General features: G+C 44.5%; 1 protein-coding gene across 2 annotated transcripts in view; it reads left to right on the top strand.

Annotated features, from left to right (window-relative positions):
- The window catches only part of TM9SF3 (transmembrane 9 superfamily member 3), a 343,971-nt gene that overhangs the window by 125,597 nt on the left and 192,224 nt on the right, over positions 1–26,150 (top strand). For both annotated transcript variants that reach the window (XM_069240441.1, XM_069240440.1), the window contains exons 4-5: positions 10,444–10,604; positions 22,173–22,250. In XM_069240441.1, the coding sequence (XP_069096542.1) occupies positions 10,444–10,604; positions 22,173–22,250 (239 nt within the window). The remainder of the gene's footprint in view (positions 1–10,443; positions 10,605–22,172; positions 22,251–26,150) is intronic.

Genomic DNA, 26,150 nt, shown 5'->3' with positions numbered 1-26,150 from the left:
TTGGCGTTGGGCAATTCACAACCAAATTCGCCTAATAGCACAATTTATACCAGGGATTCAGAATCAACTCCCAGACAATCTCTCTCGAGATCACCAACAGGTCCACGAATGGGAAATTCACCCCCAAATTCTGAACACCTATTTCAAACTCTGGGGAACACCTCAAATAGACTTGTTTGCGACGAAGGAGAACGCAAAATGCCAAAACTTCGCATCCAGATACCCACACAAGCAGTCCCAAGGCAATGCCCTATGGATGAACTGGTCAGGGATATTTGCTTACGCTTTTCCTCCTCTCCCTCTCCTTCCTTATCTGGTAAACAAACTCAGTCAAATCAAACTCATATTAATAGCACCAACTTGGGCAAGGCAACCCTGGTACACAACGCTGCTAGACCTATCAGTAGTACCCCACATCAAATTGCCCAACAGGCCAGATCTATTGACACAACACAACCAAAAGATCAGACACCCAGATCCAGCATCGCTGAATCTAGCAATTTGGCTCCTGAAATCCTAGAATTCGGGCACTTACAACTTACCCAAGAATGTATGGAAGTCATAAAGCAAGCCAGAAGGCCATCCACCAGGCACTGCTATGCAAGTAAATGGAAGAGGTTTGTTTGCTACTGCCATATTAATCAAATCCAACCATTACACACGACTCCAAAACATGTAGTGGGTTACTTGCTTCACTTACAAAAATCTAACCTGGCTTTCTCTTCCATTAAAATACACCTTGCAGCAATATCTGCATACCTGCAGACTACCTATTCAACTTCCCTATATAGGATACCAGTCATTAAAGCATTCATGGAGGGCCTTAAGAGAATTATACCACCAAGAACACCACCTGTTCCTTCATGGAACCTAAATGTTGTCCTAACTAGACTTATGGGTCCACCTTTTGAACCCATGCACTCCTGCGAAATACAGTTCCTAACCTGGAAGGTTGCATTTCTCATCGCCATTACTTCCCTAAGAAGAGTAAGCGAGATTCAGGCGTTTACAATACAAGAACCTTTTATACAACTACACAAGAATAAGGTCGTCCTAAGGACTAATCCTACATTTTTACCAAAGGTTATTTCACCGTTCCATCTAAATCAAACAGTGGAACTTCCATTGTTCTTTCCACAGCCAGATACCGTAGCTGAGAGGGCACTACATACATTAGATGTCAAAAGAGCATTAATGTATTACATTGACAGAACAAAGAACATCAGAAAGACTAAACAACTATTTATTGCATTTCAAAAACCTCATGCAGGAAACCCAATATCAAAACAAGGTATAGCCAGATGGATAGTTAAATGCATCCAAATCTGCTACCTTAAAGCTAAACGACAGCTGCCCATTACACCAAGGGCACACTCAACCAGAAAGAAAGGTGCTACCATGGCCTTTCTAGGAAACATCCCAATGCAAGAAATATGTAAGGCAGCCACATGGTCTACGCCTCACACATTCACCAAGCACTACTGTGTAGACGTGTTATCCGCACAACAAGCCACAGTAGGTCAAGCCGTATTAAGAACATTGTTTCAGACTACTTCCACTCCTACAGGCTGAGCCACCGCTTTTGGGGAGATAACTGCTTACTAGTCTATGCAAAACATGCGTATCTACAGCGACAGATGCCATCGAACTGAAAATGTCACTTACCCAGTGTACATCTGTTCGTGGCATCAGTCGCTGTAGATTCGCATGTGCCCACCCGCCTCCCCAGGAGCCTGTAGCAGTTCGGAAGTTACCTTCAACTATTTGTATATATATCATTTCAACCTTAAATAAGTACATACTTAGTCACTCCATTGCATGGGCACTATTACTACAATTCAACTCCTACCTCACCCTCTGCGGGGGAAAAACAATCGAAGATGGAGTCGACGCCCATGCGCAATGGAGACACAAGGAGGAGTCACTCGGTCCCGTGACTCGAAAGACTTCTTCGAAGAAAAACAACTTGTAACACTCCGGCCCAACACCAGATGGCGAGCTATGCAAAACATGCGAATCTACAGCGACTGATGCCACGAACAGATGTACACTGGGTAAGTGACCTTTTCATTCCAGTGGGTGCAGCATCAGGGACAGTTCTCCGACATGGTTCAGATCTCTGAGAGGCCTGTGAAAGACCTGCAGTGGTGCCTTTCGAATGTGCATTGGGTCCACGGCAGATCCCTCTCTCTTCCCTATCCAGATCTGTCCATAGTGACAGATGCGTCACTTCTGGGTTGGGGTGGCCACATGGGAGAGGCGTAGATCAGAGGCCTCTGGTCTCCGGCGGAATCTTGGTGCTATATCTATCTTCAGAAGCTCTGGGCGATCAGGCTTGCGTTAAAAGCATTTCTTCCCTCTCTCAAAGGGAAAGTAGTGCAAGTGTTCACGGACAACACTACCGCCATGTGGTACTGCAACAAACAGGGTGGGGTAGGGTCCCGGACCCCTTGTCAGGAGGCACTACACCTCTGGGCATGCCTGGAACATCAGGGTATTACCACGGTAGTTCAACATCTGGCGGGCTCTCTGAACACCAGAGTGGATGAACTCAGCTGTCGATGCACACTACTATTACGAATGGTGTCTCCATCTGGAGGTGGCACAAGGTCTCTTTAAGCAGTGGGGAGAGCCTTGATTAGATCGGTTCGCCTCTGCAGAGAACGTGCAATGTCAGCTGTTTTGCACATTGGAGTTTCAAAGGCGGCACTCGCTCGGAAACGCTTTTAGTCTCGAGTGGAATTCCGGCCTCCTTTACGCCTTTCCACCTATACCACTTCTGCCCAGAAATCTCAAGAATATCAGGAATGACTGGGCCCAAGTTATCTTGGTGGATCCAGACAGGGCACGGACAGTATGGTATCCAGAGCTATTGAGCATGGCCACCAATCCTCCACTCAGACTGCCTCTTCGGGCAGATCTTCTGTTGCAGCAACAGGGGACGAGTCTTTACCCAAACCTGTCCAATCTCTGCCTTCATGCATGGAGATTGAGTGGCGACAGTTGACAACTTTTGATCTTCCACCCAAAGTCTACGATGTTACCTTGGCAGCCAGGTCCCCCCCCCCCCCCCCCCACCAAAATGGTATACGCCTATCATTGACATAAATTTGCAGCATGGTGTACCAACAAATCTTTTTTTTTTTTCCCCCTCCCCTCTGCCCCTCTCTGAGGTTCTTTTGTTCATTCTTTCTTTGGCCCAGCAGGGCTCTGTTGTGGGCACCCTTAAAGGGTATTTATCGGCCATTTCGACCTTTCTTAGGCTACCTGATCAGCCCTCACTCTTTAAATCTCCTGTTGTCAGTCGATTCCTTAAAGGTCTCACCCATCTATTTGCTCCCACTCCATTTATTATGCCTCAGTGTGACCTCCATCTTGTTCTTACATACTTGATGTGCACTCCCTTTGAGTCGATGCACAATTGCCCTTTATGGTTCCTCACTTTCAGAACTGTCTTTCTTATTGCCATCACTTCTGCTTGCAGAGTGAGTGAGCGTCACGCTCTTTCTTCAAAGCCTTCATTCTTCTCTGTGCAACCTGACAAATTGGTGTTGCGCACTAAGGCTTCCTTCCTTCCCAAGGTTGTTACGCCTTTCCATGTAAGCCAGTCCATCACCTTGCCTACTTTTTACACCCCCGCATCCTTCTCATGAGGAGGAGAGACTCCACCATCTAGACCCAAAAAGTGTTAGCGTTCTGGGTGGACGATCAACTCTTTGTTGGGTATGTTGGTGCGAAGAAAGGGAAGGCGGTGCAAAAACATACCTTCTCTCGATGGGTTCTTATTTGCATCAAGATGTGCTATGCTTTGGCCAAGAAGCAACCCCCTGGGGGCTTGCACGCTCAATCCTCCAGAGCAACTGCTGCTTTCACTACGTTACCACGTGGAGTTCCTGTCCTGGATATCTGCCAGGAAGCTACGTGGGCATCCCTGCACACGTTTGCTAAACATAACTGCCTGGACAGTCCGGTCTGTCGGGCGGCTGCTTTGATCATTCTGTCATGCAGGACTTTCTAGTATGATCTTGGTTTGCAGCCCACCTCTGAGGTTGGCATTGCTTGGGTATCTATTCTAAGGTAAGCATTCTGCAACTAGAAGTCTCTATCAGATGTACAAGTTACTTACCTTCGGTAACAAAATATCTGGTAGAGACATATTCTAGTTGCAGATTCCTTACCTCCCCGCTTGCCAACTGATTTCTAGGGACAGGGATTCCCCCTTCAGGTCCTTAGCTCTGGCGCACATATCTGTGTTCTTAGCGGCTCTGCACTTTGGAGTGGAAAGTCGTTAAAAGAAACTGACGTCACTGCGCTGACGCGGTGTCAATGTACTACTTCAGACATCTTCATGGCGACTACGATGCCCGCGGAGTCGACTGACTCCACCTACTGACGCGCAAGGGTGTTGCTCAAAGAACAAATCTCAGGATCCAGTCTGACGGCTGGGGGGAAATTCTAAGGTAAGGAATCTGTAACTAGAATATGTCTCTGCCAGATATTTTGTTACTGAAGGAAGAAACTTGTACTGTGGGTGTGGTGCCACCTATTTTGCACTCGTGAATATCAGGGATGAGAGACTAAAATTGATCGTATAACCTATAAAAAGGTGCTAAAGATACAGAGGATGTGCTTTAGCCATGGGTTGTTAATGCTGTATCCTTATACAGGATAGAATATCGTCTGTTTATAGGGATATTGCCCCCCCCCCCCCCCCCCCCAAATAATCCCCTGTACCAGTGGATCACTCGCGATCCAGATCTCCAGGGCCTCAATGGAGTTCAAATGTGCGCAGTGTCACACCATTCATTCAATCTCACACCTCCAGTCCCTGATATAGGAGATGGATCCTTCCCAGCATGGTAGGGCTGAATCCAAAGCCTGATTGATCCTGGTGGGTCAGGGTGTGTGAGGCTAGTTGGTAGTAATTTGGCAAGGACTTTAGCCTCAACATTCAGGAGGGTTATAGGGTTTATACGAACCACATTGGTCTGGGGGTTTATTGTCTTTGTAAATCACTTTGATTGTGGCTTGTCTTTGATCTCTGGGAGCCTCCCTGTGGCTTTAGCTTCAATCCACATGTTTAGTAGATGGGGTGCCACGTTGCTAGTCCGCCCCTTATATAGCTCAGTAGGAATGCCATTGGGTCCCATCACTTTCCCAGAGGTAAGGGAGTATACAGCTGGCACAATTTTGCTGGGTGTGAAGTCGCTATCTAAGGTCTGTTTGTGCTCTGTCAGTGTGGGGGGTAATGGGGTTCAGTGTCCTGGAGGGAACTCCTGGATTTTGTCTAGTTGGGAAGTGTCCCCTGCTTTATAGAACTGTGAAAAGTAAGTTGCAAATTCTTCCTCTAAGTCCTCCACCATAGTTCCCACTTCCCTGCTGACAGTCATGAGGTGAATTACCAAGTTACGAGCCTGCTCCTTCTTTTCTAGCTTTGCTAGGAGCTTGCCAGCTTTGTTCCCAACATCATAGCTCCTCCTTTGTGTCAAAATGTGGGTTTTACTTAGTGTCCTCGGCCAGGTCTCTGTACTCCTGTTTCTTCAATTTAAGGGCAAGTGCAGCTGCCCCAGTTCCCTCCCTAGTAAATTTTGCTCCAGCTCTGTAATTCTGCCTTGCATGTGGACTGCTTTGGCCCTTGTCTCTTTCTTCCTCCCTGCAGTCGGGGAGTATGCCTGACCCCTGATACTAATGGGTGGTCTCACCGACCCATCGTTGTCTGTGAAATAGTCTGTCACCTGTCTTAATTTTGTCATAATCTTACTATCTCTCATGTACCATTTGTTAATTTCTTCGGGCCCAAAGTCATTCTAGAGTCTCCCCATAATTCTAACCGTACTGGTGAGTGATCAGATATGCCCCGGGCTAAATGTTTCACCAAGAAATTCTTGAATGTGTTTGTGGTGCATAAAGATATGTTATAAGCATGAGGCGCTATTATGCTCTCCTGGTAGGAACATATATTGTTGCTCCTCTGGATGGGGAATTCGCCATGTGTCAAGGCCTGAATCCTCCAGTAATGTTGCTAGGTTGGATGTCGTCCTAGTGAGTTTGACCTGAGTGAGTCTTTCTTCAGCTTCAGATATGGGATATTGGCGTAAGCCTCTTCTTTCATCTCTACGTAAGACTTTACTTTACACATGCGCGATAGCCACCTTTGAGAGCCCCCAGGTGGAAAGTGTAGGGGTTGGGGGACCCATTGACTTCCATCTGCAGGTAATCAACTAAGAAAAGGGCCAAGTCTCTAAAATGTGCCACTGCTTTGTATTTCTTGGTTTAGCACTTTAGTCCCAGCAGGCACACTTCCCAGGTCTACATTGTGAAAAAGCCTGCCAACTGTGTCAAGTGTGTCGTGATTTCCAGCCTGTACTGGGTATTGGGCATGCCCAAAACATATGCAGAAAATATGCTTTTGGGGTGAGGCACAAGGGGCAGGCAGCATCTGTACGGTGAAAGTATTGATTGATTTAATGGCGGGTTGTGTTAGGTAAGCTCTGTGTAGTATATAATATTATAATAACTAGAAGCAGGCATTTCGCGATACCAGGGTAGGGTATGCCATTATTTTCTGCCACTCTTTATCAGTACAAGAACGGCCCAGGTCAGTATCCTAGTGTTGGGGGCAGTGTGGTTAGGGGAATTGCTGCATGAGTACGCAGGGAGCTGGCTAGCCATCGCATCAGGTGTTGGACCCCTTCCCATTACATGTAGGTACTGTATTGTTAAGTGTATGTGTCTTTCTTGCTGCATGTCTCCCCATTACATCCTCAGTGATTGGATGAGGGACGTGTGCAGCAGAAACTGCCCTGGAGGGAGATCCGCATCTGTGTTAAGCTCCTCTACAGATACAAGGACCCCCCATCCCGATATGAAACAACCATGCTACAGAGTCTCACCGTGTGCCAGGGACCTAGTTCCCTTAGGCATGCCGGGCACTGGCAACGGACGGCCAGAAGGCATCACCATTTGGAAGAAAAGCACTCTTATGGAAGCACGCAACCTGAATAAAGAACGATTGGGGCAACTACCCTGCCCTAGGTCCTACGGAGGAGAGGCAGTAGCAGCATCTTCCAGTTGGCAACCAACAAACCTTCGTGCCACCCATTGCAGTTCTGACATCAGATAGTAGTGCTTAAAATTTGCCACTCCAAATCCACCTCACTCCACCGAAAGGTATTGTTGAGCAAGGGTCACCTTTTGGCTCGTCGCATGCCATATAACATTGCCTGTTAAACACTTGATAGAGAAAAAAGGGTTTGTTGATCTATAGAGGCAAATTGGTGTAGTACAGCAGGCGTGACATCTTAATCATCTTCGTGAGGGGTACTGTGCTTGCCACTGACAATGTCTGCCAGAATGATATTTGCGCCTGCAGGGCGGACAATGCTTGGACTAGTTTACCATCCATGAGGTCTGCTCAATTATGGTACTTCGAATTCCCATGTATCGGAATGTGACCTGCTGCCTGCCCAAACTGACACCATTGATATGCAGGGTAGGGTCTGGTGTAGTAGCAGTGAATTGGAATAAACAAGATTTAGCCAAGTTCACTATAAGCCATGACACCTCAGTAATTCAGTTAAGCAGTTGTACTGTTAGTTGGGACTGCATGGACATTAACATAGAGGAGTGTGCCATCTGCTAAAAGTAAGATGAGCGTAAGCCATCATTGAGGCTCATACCCCTTTGTTGGCCCTGCGCTCTGAGAATGTGGGCCAACAGCTCTATCGCCAGGGGTAAACGAAGTGGGGTCAGTAGGTAGCCTGTTGGGTACCTCTCTGAATCAGTTTTGGGTCTGATATGTGATCTTCTATTTTAACCCAGCCCGCAGGGTTGTCGTAGAGGAGTTTGAACAGTCAGATAAAGCGGGCCCTCAGGCCATATCAAGGGAGTACCTTGAATATATATAAAGCCATTGTAGGCGGTCGTAGGCAGTCAAAGGCCTTCTGCAGGTCGAGTACCAGGCAGCCTGACTGGCTGTGTGTAAATGGAACGTATACTAGCACCTGAAAAAGAAAAAAAAAAACAGACACAAGTTCAGGGTGTTCCTGGCTGTCACAAATCCATTCTGGTCTGGTCAACCAGCAGTAGGACCGGGGGGTGGGAGCTAGCCTGTTGGCCAGAATCTTTGCTAGTATTTTGTATTCTGAGTGTAGAAGCGTGAGGGGCCTATAAGTTTCCAGCTACTCTGTGTTCTTACCTGGCTGGGGTAAAGAGATGACCGCAGCGTCACATAGCATCACCAAAGGTATGCTGTCGCCAAGGCCTTGTCATATACTGTTTTCAACCGAGGTGCCAGTACAGAAGTGTAGGCCTTATAAAATGTATGCAGTAGCCTGTCAGGCCTGGGGTTTTTCCTGTGACAAGCACATGGCTTCCGTAATCTTGAAGATCGTAATGTCCCCATTGAGTTCCCCCTTTGCTCGAACAAAACCTGAGAGGGCAACGTTTGCTAGAAAGGATCTGAACTCCCCTGGGGTTGCTAAGTCGCTGATGTGTATAATGAGGCATAGTGGCATGTGAGTGCATGTATCTCCCTTTTCATGTGTAATAGGACCACAAAGTTGGCCCAGATGGACAGTATGGGCTGCAGCGGTTGCTCCTCGAGTAGTAAGCACGCCAGCAGCACTACTGATTTATCGACTCAGCATGTGTTTACGCAGCGTGAGATGCATAATTGAGGCATCTCAACCTCTCCAATAATCCAGCGTAGTCATGCCTAGTCTTTCCCTGTCGTTCGTGGCTTGCCACGATGAACTTGAGATGCCTCTCAAGTCTGAGCAACTTCTGCTCCTCCCGGAAGATCTCAGTCAGCCTGACGACATTTGCTCAAGATATTGCCCAGGCAGTATCATCTGATTGCCACCTTGAAGGCATCTCATTCTGTCAGCTTGGAGGTGGCTGTATCAATATACGCTGTGATACTACTGCTAACAGAAACCTTAAGTGGAGGGTCTTCGAGAGCAGACACCTGCAGTCTCCACATTGGGATTAGAAGGGAGGAGGCATGTTTCCAGCACAGTCTTATGTGAAGTGGGTTGTGATCGGAATGTGTCCTGTCAACGTAGTATATGTCTCTGATATGTGGAACTAAGTCTGAAGTGCGGACCAATCAATCTTTGCCTGCATCCATTAATTCACTCAGTGCTGTTCATGCATTCAACAGTTTATCCAGCCAGCAGTCATTGCAACCACCTCTTCACCGGTTATCATTCTAAGAACTTTGTCCTTGTAGTTATCTGTTCACTCAGCCTTTTATTGATTCCCTCACGCTGACTTGTTGACTCAGAAGTATGCTAATTTTACATTCAGTTTTTTTTTTTTTTCAATTTGTGAATACCTTTTTTGCTTAATTCTGAACCATTAAAAGATCAAGTATTTCTTAAGCTTTCCGGTGGTCTTATGGACAGCATGAGTTCTTGCTAAGAAGGACATGGTCATGGATGGTACTTTTTTAAACAATTGATCACGCTAGATCTGATTTTTGGCAAGTGTTCATTAATAAGCAGATCATCTACTAGAAAGAGCTGTGTTGACCTCTAATACTTGTTGTGTTTTTTAAAAAAAAATTTTTTTATTACTTTGGTTTTACTTCTCTAACATCCATATGCCCAAGTTACACATTGCCTGCTGTATAGTCATTGAATGGCATCATGAACATCCTATTTGAGCATCTAAATTGTGTGTGGGGTAGGTCTAACTTGTTGGTATGCTGAGTTCTCTCAACCCTACTTATTTTTTAAGTACTTGTTCTGTCTGAAACCTGCAGAAAAAAGGTCATAAATAATGATGTAAGGGAAAATTCTGTTAAAGATCTGGGTAACCGGTTTATGGTTGCCAAATATAATGAAGGAAACCCAGAAGTTGACATAATGAAAATTGTTGTAAATGTTCAAAGAGAATGGGAAAGCGAGCCAGGCTGGGAGAAAGAAGGGCAGGAAACAAGTGAGTAGGAAAGGAAAGAAAAAAGTATAGGCGGGAAAAGGAGGAGAGAAGAAAGAGGAACGAATTGTGAAAGGAAATATAATGAAAAGGGTGGAAGGAAGCATGGCTATATGCATGAAAGTATAAATGGATTGATGAATTGAAGGGTGAAACAATTGATGAATGGAAAGGTGGCAGGATGTGTGCATAAATAAATAGAATGATTGAAAGCCTGTACTTGTTAGGTCAGAATGAGAGATTTTAATTTTCTGGCTACCCCTTTCAGTCATCACAAGGTATTCCTAGTCACTCAGCCAGAGCCTCGCCTCATCATGGGCAATGTAAATGCACATGTTCTTTATATTTGTAAGAAAGCAACATGTTCTGATAAATATGTTGTTCACTTGATATTTCAAAATGCAAATGTGGGCAGATTGTGTACGATTACTTTCCATTCAGCAATGAAGCAGTAACATTCAGAAAGTTAAACAGACATATAATGAGCTTGTTTTTGTTTTTCAGGTATTGTTGGTGAAGCCGATGAAAATGGAGAAGATTACTTCCTTTGGACTTACAAAAAACTAGAAATAGGCTTTAATGGAAACAGAATTGTTGATGTAAATCTCACCAGTGAAGGAAAGGTTAAACTGGTGCCAAACACCAAAATCCCAATGTCATATTCAGTAAGTAGTTAAATAGAAATGTAGCAATGAAAAAGTATTCCTAATACCCTTGAAACAAGACCTTGTTTAAAAGACAGTTCTCATGGATACTTCTTACTGTTAATTCCTCAACTTGTGAATAACCAGGCGCCAGACTGAACCCATAGGTGGTGTGGTGCATCTCAGTCTTGACTCCATCTTACCCCAGAAGTGATGCAGAAGCCACAGATATCTGCCACCTCTGCTTGCTAACGTTAGTTCCTTTCTTTCTGCAATTTCAAGTGTGGATCTAGAGTTACCTCCTTAATTTTCTTTTCCTTGTCTTTGAGGAGATTTTTTGTGAAATTCTGCTTCAGTATGCAAGAGAAGGTGTGCTCACCCAAAACCACAGGTTTAAGCGTTGTAGGGACTGTCACAAGCAGTTGTCTATGATAGATTCCCATAAGGACTGCCTCATGTGTCCATTGTCGTCACACAAAGCCAAAGCCTGCGAGTCCTGGGCCTGCATGAATCCCAATGGGATCTGAAACTGTGAAGCAAAAGTCTGTCCCTGAACACTGGTGGAAGGCTGGGTAAGTCAAAGTGGGATTCATCTCAATCCCACCGTTGCTGTCCTGAGAAAATGCACGGACAACAGCGCGCCTCTCGATTTAAATCTTGTTCCTGGTTCCATACTGAGTAAGCGGTCCATCAATTTCTACAGATGCATGCAGAGATTCTGGGCCTTCCCAGGACGTTGCAGCAGATAGAGGATTTAAGAGAAGCCATGCTGACCATATTTTACACCATGCAGGCGTCCTGTGGTGTGCCTTAAGGTCCCTCGGATCATGGAGGCTTCCAGTCTGTGCCTCTTGCTCCTGCTGCAGGGTCATCCCTAGTCTGGGGTCAGTGGACAACCTGACCAGTTCTCGCTCCATGGCTCTCAATGCTCTTGTGCTGGTCAGATGTTGCTGAGGCCAGAAGATTACCAGAAGGTCTTGTCCAACTCAGAAACAATGACTTAATTTTGACCACCACTGGTCCAGCCTTATTGAGGCTCAAACTGAACACTTCCCTTACTTGGATATCGGTCACAAGCTTTTCACAACCTGCTTAGCTTTGACTCTGACTAAAGCCAACATAATCACAGAGATGATGATGGTGATGATGTTCAATGTTATGATGACCTGAATTTGTACATGGATTTGCAGAAGGCCAGTGGTTTGGATACATCCCCTGACACTGGGTCAAGTCCCCACCTCCATAATTAAGGGCAAAGTGACTCAGTGAGGGACACCAGGGTCACACTTTGCTCATGCCCCCAGTAACTAGGCAGGTGGCCAGACTCCAGAGGTCTGACCCAGGAAACCCTGCCTTCCTGACCAGGCATCCTTCTCCAGAAATTGGCCATCCTATAGCCTTTGCTAGGATTCTTCCTGACAGATAATTTTAATATATGGAGGTATTTGAAAGAACAGTGTTTTTTTCCACCAACCTTTTGGTCGATCAGTGCTGGCCGCTTCTTAGGCAGATAGTTACACGCTTTTTGGGATATGTTTGGTGTGCTCTTGCTGACAGTTCTCGAAGAGTTTCACTTATGTTTTGTGCAGTTCATCCAAAATGGCGAGGATACAGAAAACTATTTGATCCTTTATGCACTGAACACTACTGACTGCTTCTTCTCCTTGCATTGATTAGATCCACAGGCTTCTCTGGAGATGCCCATTCATTAATAAGAGACATGCCATTTGGCGGCACCTTTCTCTTCGTATTTATGGTGGACTCTGCATTGGAACTCTTTAAGGAAAGCAGGTCCATAGTGTGCTCCTTAGCCCTTTCTGCACTAATATCCCCAGCAAGTTTGCCTCTTTTGAGGCTTCAGTGCAAAGACAATTCAAAGGCCCTCCACTCTTGCAACAGACCCCCATATCCTTTTAAGGCTGGGGTTGGGTGTCCAGCCTACAATGCCCAGGCCAGCAGGAGCAGCACATTGTCCTGGTGCAGGTTCGGCTCCCAAGTCACTTCAGTTTGCCCTTGGTGGCATATGATCACACTGTGGGAGGCAGGTTAAGTTTTATTACATCCATGTATGGCAGAGCATTGCATCCACCCAGCGGGTGCATCAAACCTTTCAACAAGTCTATGCCTTATTATTCGTCAGTCCTGCTTGCATCCTGCCAAATTCAGAGCCGTTTCCAGAGGACCAATTCACCATTCTGGTAAAAGACACTGACCTTTTGGTCAAAGGAGCTGTAGGAAGTTGGCTCTGTATGCACTATTTCAAAGTAAGGAATAGTATGCACAGAGTCCAAGGGTTCCCCTTAGAGGTAAGATAGTGGCAAAAAGAGATAATACTAATGCTCTATTTTGTGGTAGTGTGGTCGAGCAGTAGGCTTATCAAAGGAGTAGTGTTAAGCATTTGTTGTACATACACACAGGCAATAAATGAGGAACACACACTCGGAAACAAATCCAGCCAATAGGTTTTTGTTATAGAAAAATATCTTTTCTTATTTTATTTTAAGAACCACAGGTTCAAATTCTACATGTAATATCTCATTTGAAAGGTATTGCAGGTAAGTACTTTAGGAACTTTGAATCATTACATTAGCATGTATACTTTTTACATAAAACACAAATAGCTGTTTTAAAAGTGGACACTTAGTGCAATTTTCACAGTCCCTGGGGGAGGTAAAGTAATGTTAGTTTTAACAGGTAAGTAAGTCACTTACAGGTTTCAGTTTTGGGTCCAAGGTAGCCCACCGTTGGGGGTTCAGAGCAACCCCAAAGTTATCACACCAGCAGCTCAGGGCCGGTCAGGTGCAAAGGTCAAAGAGGTGCCCAAACCACATAGGCTATAATGGAGAGAAGGGGGCGGCCGGGTGCAGTGTGGGAACACGCGTCGGGTTTCCAATAGTTTCCTATGGGAGACCAAGGGGTCTCTTCAGCGATGCAGGCAAGGGGGGGGGGGGCTCCTCGGGGTAGCCACCACCTGGGCAAGGGAGAGGGCCTCCTGGGGGTCACTCCTGCACAGGAGTTCCGTTCCTTTAGGTGCTGGGGGCTGCGGGTGCAGGGTCTTTTCCAGCCGTCGGGAAATAGAGTTCAGGCAGTCGCGGTCAGGGGGAGCCTCGGGATTCCCTCTGCAGGCGTCGCTGTGGGGGCTCAGGGGGGACAACTTTGGTTACTCACAGTCTTGGAGTCTCCGGAGGGTCCTCCCTGAGGTGTTGGTTCTCCACCAGTCGAGTCGGGTTGCCGGGTGCAGTGTTGCAAGTCTCGCGCTTCTTGCGGGGAGTTGCAGGGGTCTTTAAATCTGCTCCTTGAAACAAAGTTGCAGTTCTTTTGGAGCAGTGCCGCTGTCCTCGGGAGTTTCTTGTCTTTCGTGAAGCAGGGCAGTCCTCAGAGGATTCAGAGGTCGCTGGTCCCTTGGAAAGCGTTGCTGGAGTAGGTTTCTTTGGAAGGCAGGAGACAGGCCGGTGAGTCTGGGGCCAAGGCAGTTGGTGTTTTCTGTTCTTCCTCTGCAGGGGTTTTTCAGCTCAGCAGTCCTCTTCTTCTTGTAGTTTCAGGAATCTAAATTCTTAGGTTCAGGGGAGCCCTTAAATACTAAATTTAAGGGCGTGTTTAGGTCTGGGGGGTTAGTAGCCAATGGCTACTAGCCCTGAGGGTGAGTACACCCTCTTTCTGCCTCCTCCCAAGGGGAGGGGGGCACATCCCTAATCCTATTGGGGGAATCCTCCATCTGCAAGATGGAGGATTTCTAAAAGTTAGAGTTACTTCAGCTCCGGACACCTTAGGGGCTGTCCTGACTGGCCAGTGACTCCTCCTTGTTTTTCTCATTATTTTCTCCGGCCTTGCCGCCAAAAGTGGGGGCCGTGGCCGGAGGGGGCGGGCAACTCCACTAGCTGGAGTGTCCTGCGGTGCTGGAACAAAGGGGTGAACCTTTGAGGCTCACCGCCAGGTGTTACAGCTCCTGCCTGGGGGAGGTGTTAGCATCTCCACCCAGTGCAGGCTTTGTTACTGGCCTCAGAGTGACAAAGGCACTCTCCCCATGGGGCCAGCAACATGTCTCTAGTGTGGCAGGCTGATGGAACCAGTCAGCCTACACAGATAGTTGGATACAGTTTCAGGGGGCACCTCTAAGGTGCCCTCTGGGGTGTGTTTCACAATAAAATGTACACTGGCATCAGTGTGCATTTATTGTGCTGAGAAGTTTGATACCAAACTTCCCAGTTTTCACTGTAGCCATTATGGTGCTGTGGAGTTCGTGTTTGACAGACTCCCAGACCATATACTCTTATGGCTACCCTGCACTTACAATGTCTAAGGTTTGGCTTAGACACTGTAGGGGCACAGTGCTCATGCACTGGTGCCCTCACCTATGGTATAGTGCACCCTGCCTTAGGGCTGTAAGGCCTGCTAGAGGGGTGTCTTACCTATACTGCATAGGCAGTGAGAGGCTGGCATGGCACCCTGAGGGGAGTGCCATGTCGACTTACTCATTTTGTTCTCACTAGCACACACAAGCTGGTAAGCAGTGTGTCTGTACTGAGTGAGGGGTCTCCAGGGTGGCATAAGACATGCTGCAGCCCTTAGAGACCTTCCTTGGCATCAGGGCCCTTGGTACCAGAGGTACCAGTTACAAGGGACTTACCTGGATGCCAGGGTGTGCCAATTGTGGATACAAAAATACAGGTTAGGGAAAGAACACTGGTGCTGGGGCCTGGTTAGCAGGCCTTAGCACACTTTCAATTCAAAACATAGCATCAGCAAAGGCAAAAAGTCAGGGGGTAACCATGCCAAGGAGGCATTTCCTTACAGGAGCCCTAGAGAGGGTCCTGGAATCATATATAGAAACGGTTGGTTAACCCTTTTATTTCTTGGTGCCGAAGAAAGCTGAAGGCCTTTGTTCTCTTTGCCCTCAATTTCTTTCTGATTAAAGCCAGTTTAAAAATGCTTACTTTGGCCCACTGTCTGCCCAGGATGCAGGTATCTGAATGATAGTGCTGGACCTATAGGACACCTATTTTCACATGTGTTATCACACACATCACCTGCGATTCAAGTGGGCCAGAAGCTTTTCAGTCTTCTGTGCTCCCTGTTGGCCTAAATCAGTGCCCCACAGGTGTTTACAAAAGGGATGGTGGTGGGAAAAACACATATTCAGAGTTTGGTGGTAGCAGTCATCACCTACCTCACCGACTGGTTGTTGAAGGCGGCAGGCTACACTCAGTCGTTGACCACCTCCAGACGACAACTAACCTGACATCTTTGGGGTTTTGGCCTCGTGTGCCAGTAAGAGTGACTGTGACACTTCTTTGACCCTTTGCCTCCTGCATCCTCCTGGTCAACTACGCCAGAAGACATAAGCTGGCTGTGTAGGGGTTTCTGAAGTCTTTTGGCTCAGCACAAAGGGAACCTATCATATTCCTTCCAAGTTGTGGAGGACCTGCAATGATGGCTGATCAACTGCAGTTGGACTGGTTGCAGACCCCTGTCCCCACCACACCCAGAGCTGAGGCTGGTGACTGATGCATCTCTGTTGGGTTGGAGCAGTTGTCTGGGAGAAGAGGGGGATCAGTGGACATCAAATAGAGGCTGGTTTAGGTCTTCGTTGACAGCCCCACCACCTGGTGGGACTACAGCAAGCAGGGTGGGTTGGGTCCTCTGTCTGCAGGCACTGTGCCTTTGGAACTGGCTGAGTCGGCAGGGTATTTTCCTGGTTGTAAATCTCCTGGCATATCTTTAAACTCCAGGGCAGACAAACTCAGATGCCAATGTCTAGTGGATCATGAACAGTGACTGCACTCATAGGTGCCCCAGCCATTCCAGAAATGTATTTATTAGATTTAGATCTGGGAATCTTCCCTTCAAAACATTTGCAGCTAAGTGGGCCAAGGACACCATTCCTTCTGTGTATTGTCCTTTCTGCGCAACTGTTCACAATTCAGAAGAACATTTTTTTTTTTTGTCCAGGTTATTAGGCTCCAAGAAAGACATGGATTGCCCCCATGTGTAGATTATTGGGCATCTCACATTAATGGGAGGCTGCTAGGCTCAAGATTTGATACTAATGAACAACTCATCTTTGCTACCCAATTGGTACCTATACTGGGCTTGAAGAATCAGATCTAGGAATCTCATCCAAGTTCCCGACTAGTCCAACTAAAGTCCCATGTCTTTATGTCACTTTTTTCCTTATGAGCCTTGGAGTAATCTGCTCCAGCTACCTTGAGGCACCTCTTTTAGGCTTGAAGTAATTGTCTTAGGTAACTTGACAAGTGATCCGCTGATCCTTTACTGAGATTCAGGTCCCTCTGCATATCACCCTTCCTTTTATAGGTAATTGTATATATTTTATCTTTAACATTTTATGTTTATCTGAAAATTTTAACTGTATTTTACCCATGACAACAAGGCCATGTAAGATGTACTTTAAATAACTGACTTTTTAGTCTCTGCATTACAACTGAGGACCTGTGTTTTCACTGTGAATTTTTTACATGCATTTGTATTTTTACTTTTATGGTTTTTTTCCTAAGCCGAAATAAAGTGATTGCCTTGACCATTAAGTTGGAATTTTGATAACTATTAATAATAGTTGCATAATTATTTTTCTAGTGTGTCCCATTCCCAAGATACAATATTAGGATTTCCCATCTGTACTCTGATTATCTACATAAGACAGCTAGGCCTGCTAAAGTGAAAAATAGCTTTTTGGTGCTGGTCACACTAAGGACATAACATTACATTTCTATATGTTCTAGCTAAATACCATGAACCCTGCCTTGTGGGTGACAAAGCTTACATGGAGTGACGTATTAATATTTGAAAGGGAGGTTTTGACCTGTCAAAAGGGTTTATTTTGGCAGGGTGAAATTTAGTGTTGCCAGTCAGGCTTCACATGGAAGGCCAGGTTTGCACTCACTGTAGTGGGATGACACTATAGGTGCTGCAGTCAATTAGTATTATTTAACTTCCAGGTACCAGGTGCACCTTGTACCAAACTTGTACAATTCTACACATCTGAAAATTAGACATAATTCTGAATTCATTGAGTGGGCACTTGGAGTTCCCATCGATACTAATCAATTAAATACTAACCGAGAAATTGAAGATGAAAAAAATACATCAATGATATATTTTTTTGTATATTTTTGCACTGAATGTTTATCTGTGAAAATAATATAGTTACACCCATCAAACTCTCACAGTTGTGAATTTACATAGTGTTTATCAGCTGTGATACCAAGAGCGATCAACCAAGCTGCAGCTTACAATAATATTCAGTCAGAATGAGTATTGAGGATGACACATGAGGTTACTGGGCAAATCTATTGTCTTGGGAGTGGAGCAAAGACTGGGAGCTTGCTGCAGACTTCCCTCCACCACTTGCTGAGTACGCATTAAACGAGCCATGATCCGAAAGTGGGACTCCAGGCCTAGGCAACTAAATAACACGCCAGGCAGCAGTGGAAAGCTCCTACCGGCTGTGTATGCAGACAGGAAGCCACAATTGAGTGGACAACATATGGACATGTAACGAGATCCCAGTGGAAAAGAAGTATAAGGTGGCTCAGTAACACTGGAAGAATGTAGGGGACAGTGCGGACTTCAATATGAGGTGGAGATGTCGAGGCTAGTTAAATGAGTTGAGAAGGATTGAATGCCATTGCCTCAGCAACAAATTTGAAAATAATCAACATACAGTGTAGAAAGTGGCCTGATTCCCTTCTGGCCACAGAGGGCATGGCAAGGTCATTGTGTCTGAAACCTCCCAACAAGGGCAAAAGAATATTGGTAACTATTGTGTTAAAACACAGTCAAGGAAACAGGGTACTTCTGAGACACTGAATATGGTGACCAAAACTGGAAGGGGCAGGCAGTCATAAAATTGCTGCCAATTTGGCAAGGTCTCAAGAAAGTAGCATCTTTCGTGAGATCTGATATAATTAACCAGATAGGCAACAAATATCTTTGAAAACTGCTTTGCTAGAAAAGCGTGTAACTTTCACTCGGACCAGTTGAAGATGGTTAAGGAACTAAAAGGTATGCTATTCAACGAGTGTGAGGGTCTGAAAAACTGGCCCGACGTGGTAGTATCCGAATACACACAAAAGAAGGTGATTGAGCAATCATAAAAACTCTGTGAAAGCCCCTGTTTGTCCAGATAAACCTCAAGAAGGGAGAGGTAGGTGTTGAACATTGCATAGTCAGACCAAAGAAAGTAGCCACTGCACGGGACCCCAAGACATTCTTGCCAAAATCTCCTCTTTTTCTTCAGAAAGAATTATTGATTAGAGAAGTTCAATGCAGAGTGCCTATAACGTACAACATAGAAAAGTCCTATCACAAACAAACCTCAAAAATAGCAATGCTTCTGACCCTCTGGTCAACACACTGAATAACCAAAACATCATATTCCACTGGAGCTTTCCCTACGGCCCACATTTTCAAAATGGCTTTGAGACCCATCATGTAACTAACGTGTGGAGGCACCAAGAAATACTGGGGTGGAAGGAGGCTATCAACTAGAGGCATCCTATAGGTGTAGGATGCGAAAGTTACATGTTGGACTGCCAAACAGGAATCATCTAACAAAAGACAGAATACAGCCTCAATGTAGAAGTGGATAGGGGAACAAAGGATGCCAAATGTTTTTCCAGAAGACTAGACAAATGCAACTAACCAGATCACCCAAGGACTTAAATACAGCTGCAAGCTAGGCAAGCAATATTGCACGTGTGTGGTGCACAGAAGATCACCCTCGGAAAGACATGAGTTGGACAGAGAGCACTGAAGACGTGAACAGAGATTTGAGCTTCAATAATAAAAATATATATTTTTTTGCACTTATCAAGAGTTGAAGGGGGGTTGTTAAAACCCTACAGCTGGGACAAAATGGGAAGTTGGGGAGTGATGGACAAAATCAGCCAGTGAATGACACTTTCACGATGACTGTGTTTAACGCTTGATATTTTCTAAGTTCTATCACTTAATTTATTGGGCTAATTATGCCCTCAAAATGCTCCAGAATGTGAGCCTTGATTACATGACTGAAGACTGAAATGGTACTACTGCAGCTGACTTATTTGAAAAGGGGAGACTCAGCATTCTTCTCTAAATACTACCTCATGTGAATACATGCCAAAGTGCACACTAAAACATGCATGATAGCAATTCTAATAAACGTGTCTGTTCTCAAAATTCTGGAAACCATAGCTAACAAACAGGGAAAGGTGTGTGTGTGCGCTTCTGGCAGGATAGGTACCAAAACACGGATTATAGCCAAATTTAATGCCCCATACTCAGATTAGGATCTTTTCTCACAAAATGTGTTGCACAAGGTGAAAGGTTTAATAGAATCACATTGGATTGGATAGCTCAAGATACATTTTACGACTTACAGAAACTTCTGTTAGATTTTATGTGACTAGACAAACCACCATGAATTTAGAAACCAACCATTAGACTTGCAGGAATAATCTTCCTTGACAGAAGATTATTACAGAGCCATTCAGTTAATGGTGGTGGGATAATTTGATCAGAAGCAGTCAAACAAGCTCTTGGTTCCATAGGGACTGCATGTAGCAGGAAGGGCACTTTGGGATATAATATGGCTCCTGAAAAAGAATAAACCAGTGTGCAATACTGAAGCCAAATCACAAGCTCTCTGGACGAATGGTACTTTATCGTACAAATGAAACACCTGACAACCCATCCATTGCCGTACAATATAATCAAGACTTTAATCAAGCATGTGAAGGAGAGGCACATAAGAAATGGAGGCATGGGACTGCAGATTTCTGTCTGACTTCTTGAGAAAGGGCAAGTAATATTCTTTGATACCTGTAAATGAGCTTGTGGACTATGTGACGAGTAAAGGTTTAGTCATGATAAGATTGAGCACTGGGCCATGCAAGCAATTAATAAGAATGTAATAATGATGCAGAAGGCCCATATTAAGAGAGCAGTGTAGCCCTTCACACCTTATAACTGCCTTAAGTATATTTATTTGGCATCCCACAGATAACACACAATGGAGATAGTTGAGTTAATAGGAGGAATCCATGGTAAGGTGGTCATCCCACCACAAAAGGTGGACAGTCTTTGGACAAACATAGTGAGTTGTAATATAAAATGAATCGGAAAGAATCATATATAGAAATGACAGGCTGGCACATAACCATGCTTCACAAACTCTGTCCAGCAGATTTGGGACTGGTGCTGCAGGGGCTGTGGAAGCAAAAGGGGCTGGCACACGTTAGTTGCTTGTGCCCATGATCCTCTGGAAGGAGGTCCTAATGGCAATAAACATAATGCTGTGTGGTACCCCATACTGGACACAGTGAGCACTGTAGTGCTGGGCTGCGCTTGCACCTGGGCACAGCTATACAAAGGAGTGATTGGTTTTGGTCTCACAGCTCCTAAGGGCAGCATAAATGGTCATAGCTGGAAGGAGACAGCACCACACACTAGTAATGTGGTATATAAAAGTGTGGGACACTACATCCTCAGAAAGGTTAAGAGGCACCACTATAGACAGACAAGAATATGGAAACCCGCTATACAATACTTATAGTGAGAATAGGAAATTAACAAGCCCTCTAAGACTAAATGTCCCTTGACTCATTTACAGAGCGGATCAACCAAACACTGACGCCATATTAGCATTAAGGTGTGTGGGAATCCAGGAAAAAGCCTATGGATAAAAAAACGCAGTTGCTATCGTCCATAACCTTATGTGATTTACTGGCAGGAGAAACAGGTAGGAGGAGAAGAGTGAATAGTGTACAATTCGAGTTAGAAATAACAAGTTATTGGGAAACACGGAGTGAACTTATGTTGACTAAGGTGTTCAGTATTACAAGAAGTAATGTTTACATGCTACTACACGTTAAACCTCAGCTTTGAAGGCAATAGGCGATATTGATTATCAATAGGCGATATTGATTACCACTTAAAAAAAACGGACAAAATATGTAGTACAAAAAAACATTCAGCCCCCTCCTCCTTCCGCCTTGTATTTTAAAGCTCAGAAGACGGTGCAAATTTTTTGTCTATGCCAATAAAAAATAAAAATAAAATAATTCTCCAATTGTCACAAATGGAGCAAATACAAAACAAATTGCTACATTTGGGCTATGTCCTAGGCCTCTCCTGGGGACACAAGCCCTTGGCACCTTTACAATCTCCAGCCTATGTGCTGGGGAGGGAGGACACACATTTGGCGTGGGTATCTTTTGTGGGGGAAAAATATATGAACCTTTTTCAGTGAGCAGTCTCAAATGTGTGACACTTTACACTTAAAGAGTTCATTATTAGAGTCGGGGTAATAGCTGCACAGTGTTTGTGAAGTTAAAAGTTAGAGGTCTGTTTTCTTTATAATGCCACCCTTTTCTGTTCCCTATTTGATTGTAAGCAAAATAATTTAGTGTTTCTAATTAATGCACATAATTAAAAAAAAAAAAAATCTTGGTACAGATTTACTTTAAGATTGTACTTTAAGAGTTATGATTTAAAAATAGTAATATGTTAAAGCATACGAAATCTTGAATAAAATCTTTGTGTAATTTTGTAATTTTTACTCAAGCACTGTAATTTTTTTTTTTTAAGGTGAAATGGAAAAAATCTGATGTCAAATTTGAAGATCGATTTGATAAGTATCTTGACCCATCGTTTTTTCAACACCGGGTATGCAGCTTGACTCATTAATTTGAAATAGTGTTTCCTTTTCTATCTTCACTCCAGATATGAGGCAGATTGTTGCTGTGCGAAAGTGATTTCAGACCGAGTGCTCCTGACAGTTTATTTTTCTATTTTAACTGTGTGTAATAAGTGCTGTCTATTGACCTATCCCAAGAACTTTTAGAGGGTTTGTGCTAATGTCAATACAAGAGTTACCACTCCTTATTAAAAACAGGTGTTACCAGTTTTGACCGGTTAGGTTTAAATCTGTTGGGGCATGGTGGTGGGGGGGATAATTAAAGAGCACATACTATAAAAGGTTTTCTCATTTGAACTTATCAATAAAATGTTGCTTTCCTCTACAGCATAAATTGTGGTACTGAATTATATTAGACTTTGCATGCATCTAGAACTTTACTCATGTGCGTTACTTGGTATTGTGCAAATCTGTTCAGTAGGGTTTAAAAAAAAAAAAAAATTGCTTTACAAAAACGTGTTGGGTGAGCATTAAAAGTGTTAATGAGCCGGCGGCTTCTGTACATCTTTTCAGTTTAGTCACATATCTAGACCCACCACTCCTCACAGGATAACATTTATAAAATAAATACCATTGGAATAGGGAACATTGTTTTCTCTTTGTCTAGTGTGGGATTCACAACTCTTTTGAGGACTGAGGATTCAGATAATCATATTGACTGACAGCAATAGAATATCTGTGTGGCCACTGCCATTCTGAGATGTCATGTATATACAACAAGGACAACGCTATGTGCCCACAGAGACCAGGGTAATACTACGTAAAACAAACTGTTGTCTCATGGTTTTCATTCAGATTAACACCTCGCTTTTGATTAAAAGGTAATTAAATTAATTAGGTCTGCGTTCATTCCCATCATGTCCTAATCCATTGTATGCAAGCAAACATTTCAAAGAAATAATCAAAATCACTGTTCTCTTTGTTCCAATTCTAATTTATTTTTCTAAATCACATGAATGTGCAACATGTGCAGTGAAGATTATTGCAGATGACTCGGTGCAAGATAAAAAGTGAGAATATGTACACAAATTAAAATAGCCTGTATAACTCTCATATTGTATGGATTATACACTTGTTTTTAGATGGACTGGCCTAGTCTATATAGATTCCCTCCACAAGAAACAATTGAATGAAAAACCAAGGGGAGTGTGATAGCATTTCGACCGAGACTCAATTATCTGGTCTCATCAGGACAGTAGTTATTTGGCTAATGACTAAATGAGTATGATAATGCAGGGGCTCCCAGAGTAGTCACCAGAAGATGACTCCAATCATCCTCACCCAGTAACTCCAAAAATCACTGCATGCACTGCTACTTTACAGTCTTGCACTTAATTGTCCAGAAAACAGGCTTGTGTCTCCTTTCACAACTACTTATAGTAGATCACTGGTGTCTCCCCTGAAGCCTGCTTCTTGAAAAAAGTGATGGTGGGCTAAGGTGATTTGGTGAGCATCTCCTCTACTTCGCTCTCACCCCAGTGAAGATATAGGGTTTACCAGGGGACAGATATTGCTGCAGAGTTTTTTTGTTGTTGTTTGTTTTAAAACAGGGTTGGCACATCCACAAATTTGTGGATAGGTGGGAAAACCTCCTTTTTTTTCTCTTACTCGGGGATATACACATCATCTTGTGAGATGTGGCTTATATGGTTCTAAAACATCAACCCAAACCACCTCGAGCATTTTGCTGTGGTGGTAAAGGATGAGTAAGACCAATTATAGTAGCCCAGTTTGTTGACCATTAATTGGCATGCTTGGATGAGGTCATCAAGATTTTCAAATGATGTACAGCCAACCTGAATGCATCTTCCCTTTGGTGTTCCAATTTGTTTAGGGAGGAAGTACACTAGAGAGATTTACAGTGAGAAGAGCTGAAAATGTTGTGACTTTAAGAGGATTTACCTTTCGGCACCTTTAGACCACACGACCTCAGCAATAACCTGAGAACACATGATTCAGAAGAAGGGGTAGGGGTAACGGCATTGCACAGCAGGCAGCCTCTTCCTTTTTCTCTGCGACGTCTGTGGAAGCTGTTCGTGTTATCCCCTTTCGGAGCATGTGAGACCTGTGGGTTGGACTGGTGTTTCTTTCTGCAGACCCAGAAGGCCAAACTTGTATGCTTCCAACCTGCCCCTCTTGAGAACTCATCCCCACAGTCCATCAGACGGAATGCCTTCTAGCCGTGCTGCAACAGAGGGCGACATTCCTGTTGCAAAAGAAGTGGTAGGGTTGGCTCTAGAGGAGAAAAATCGGGCTAGGCTTCTACTTTTGATACTTCCTAATTCCCAAAGAAGGATGAACGCCTCGTCCAGTCTTAAACCTCAGCATCTTGAATTCCTACCTCTGCAGGGAGAGTCACTGTCTCTGGCTCTGGGACTGTTGTTTTGGAAGCGGAAGACTGAGTGGTGTTCTTTGATTAGCAGAACCTGTAATTCAATATCATTAGTCTGCACTTTTAACAGGAGATACCATTGTTTCATGGTAGACTCCACCTGCTATCAGTCCTCTATTTGGGCTGGCATCAGTACCTCAGGTTTTCAAGAAGGTGATGGTTGTGGTAGAATCTCAGTGTTTGAATACCTGGACTACTGGCTGCTCAAAGCCAGTTTGCCACAGGCGGTGTCTCATCTCCAAACTACAGCATCCGTGTTGTTTGACTTCGTCAACATGCTCAAATCTCACCTAGAGTCCTTTTAACTTACCTTGCTCATAGGACTGGACAAAAAATTGCTTCAGACTTTTCCTCTGAGACATTCACGTTATGATTTCATTGTTTTGAAAAGGGGCTCAGATTCCAATCATGATGATCCTGCACCTGCGGGTTTGTTGGCTTCCTGCATACTCCCAATTATGTATGCATACAGTCACCTGAGTGCGGTCCACTGGTTCCTCTGCAGGCATTGGTTCCAGCTCGGGTGAAATCTGTTTAACACCATTGTGATCTCATGAGAGACTGCTGCAAAACTGACTTAGTGGTCTGTGGAGGATAAACATAAAAAAAAGTCCTTCATCCACCCCTGCCAGCTGTGGCTGCAGTGATGACAGATGCCTCCAGTTTTGAATGGAGAGTCTCTTCAAAAGGAGCTGGAGATCAGAGGCTTCTGGTCTCCAGGGGAGCACGTATTCCCCATCAACTACCTGGAGCTGAGGGCGGCTTGACTGGGTCCATTGCCTTTCTCTTTCTTCCCTTTACTATCAGTCTGTGCAGATTTTGATAGACATCATAGTTGCGATGTAGTATGTTAAAAAGCAAAGATGAGTGGGGCGGGGGGTCTCACTTTCTATGACAGGAAGTCTTGAGACTCTGGACATGGGCACCCTGGCTTGAAATTTGAAAGTCCCGACCACCGAGCCAGCTCTCTGAACATCAGATTCAACAGCTTTGAGTTGGCCTCATCTTGCCAACCAAACTAGCATCTCTATTTGAATGTGGTTCAAGTAATCTTTCTTCTGTTGGAGGCCTTCAGATTAATCTTGGACAATGCTCAATGACCGCAGTTCGTACTTCCAGAATCTGCTACCAGCAGTCTTGAAGGGTGCATTTCATTGAGGTGAAAATTTCTACTTTATTCTGTTTCCTACCTCACCCTTAACATGATTCCTCAGATTTGAAGTATGATTCGTCAGGACAAGACAAGGGTCAGTCTTATTGTCCTGGACTGGCTGATAAGGTTGCAGTATGTGACTTGTCTGTTCCTCTTTCTGTCTCTGACTTCACCTACCTCTCGGGTAGACCTCCTCCCAGTTGGAGATGTACGTTTGGCACTCAAACCTCCAGAGACTCCACCGTTTTTTTTTTTTTTTTTAACAAACTTGAATTGGCATTCGTTATATATGTGATGCAAACATTTTTCGGGGCAGTTCGACGC

This window comes from Pleurodeles waltl, chromosome 6 (assembly GCF_031143425.1).
Source record: "Pleurodeles waltl isolate 20211129_DDA chromosome 6, aPleWal1.hap1.20221129, whole genome shotgun sequence".
In the NCBI taxonomy this organism is placed as follows: Eukaryota; Metazoa; Chordata; class Amphibia; order Caudata; family Salamandridae; genus Pleurodeles; species Pleurodeles waltl.
Note: the sequence above shows the minus strand (reverse complement) of the source record. Positions and strands in the feature narration are given on the sequence as shown.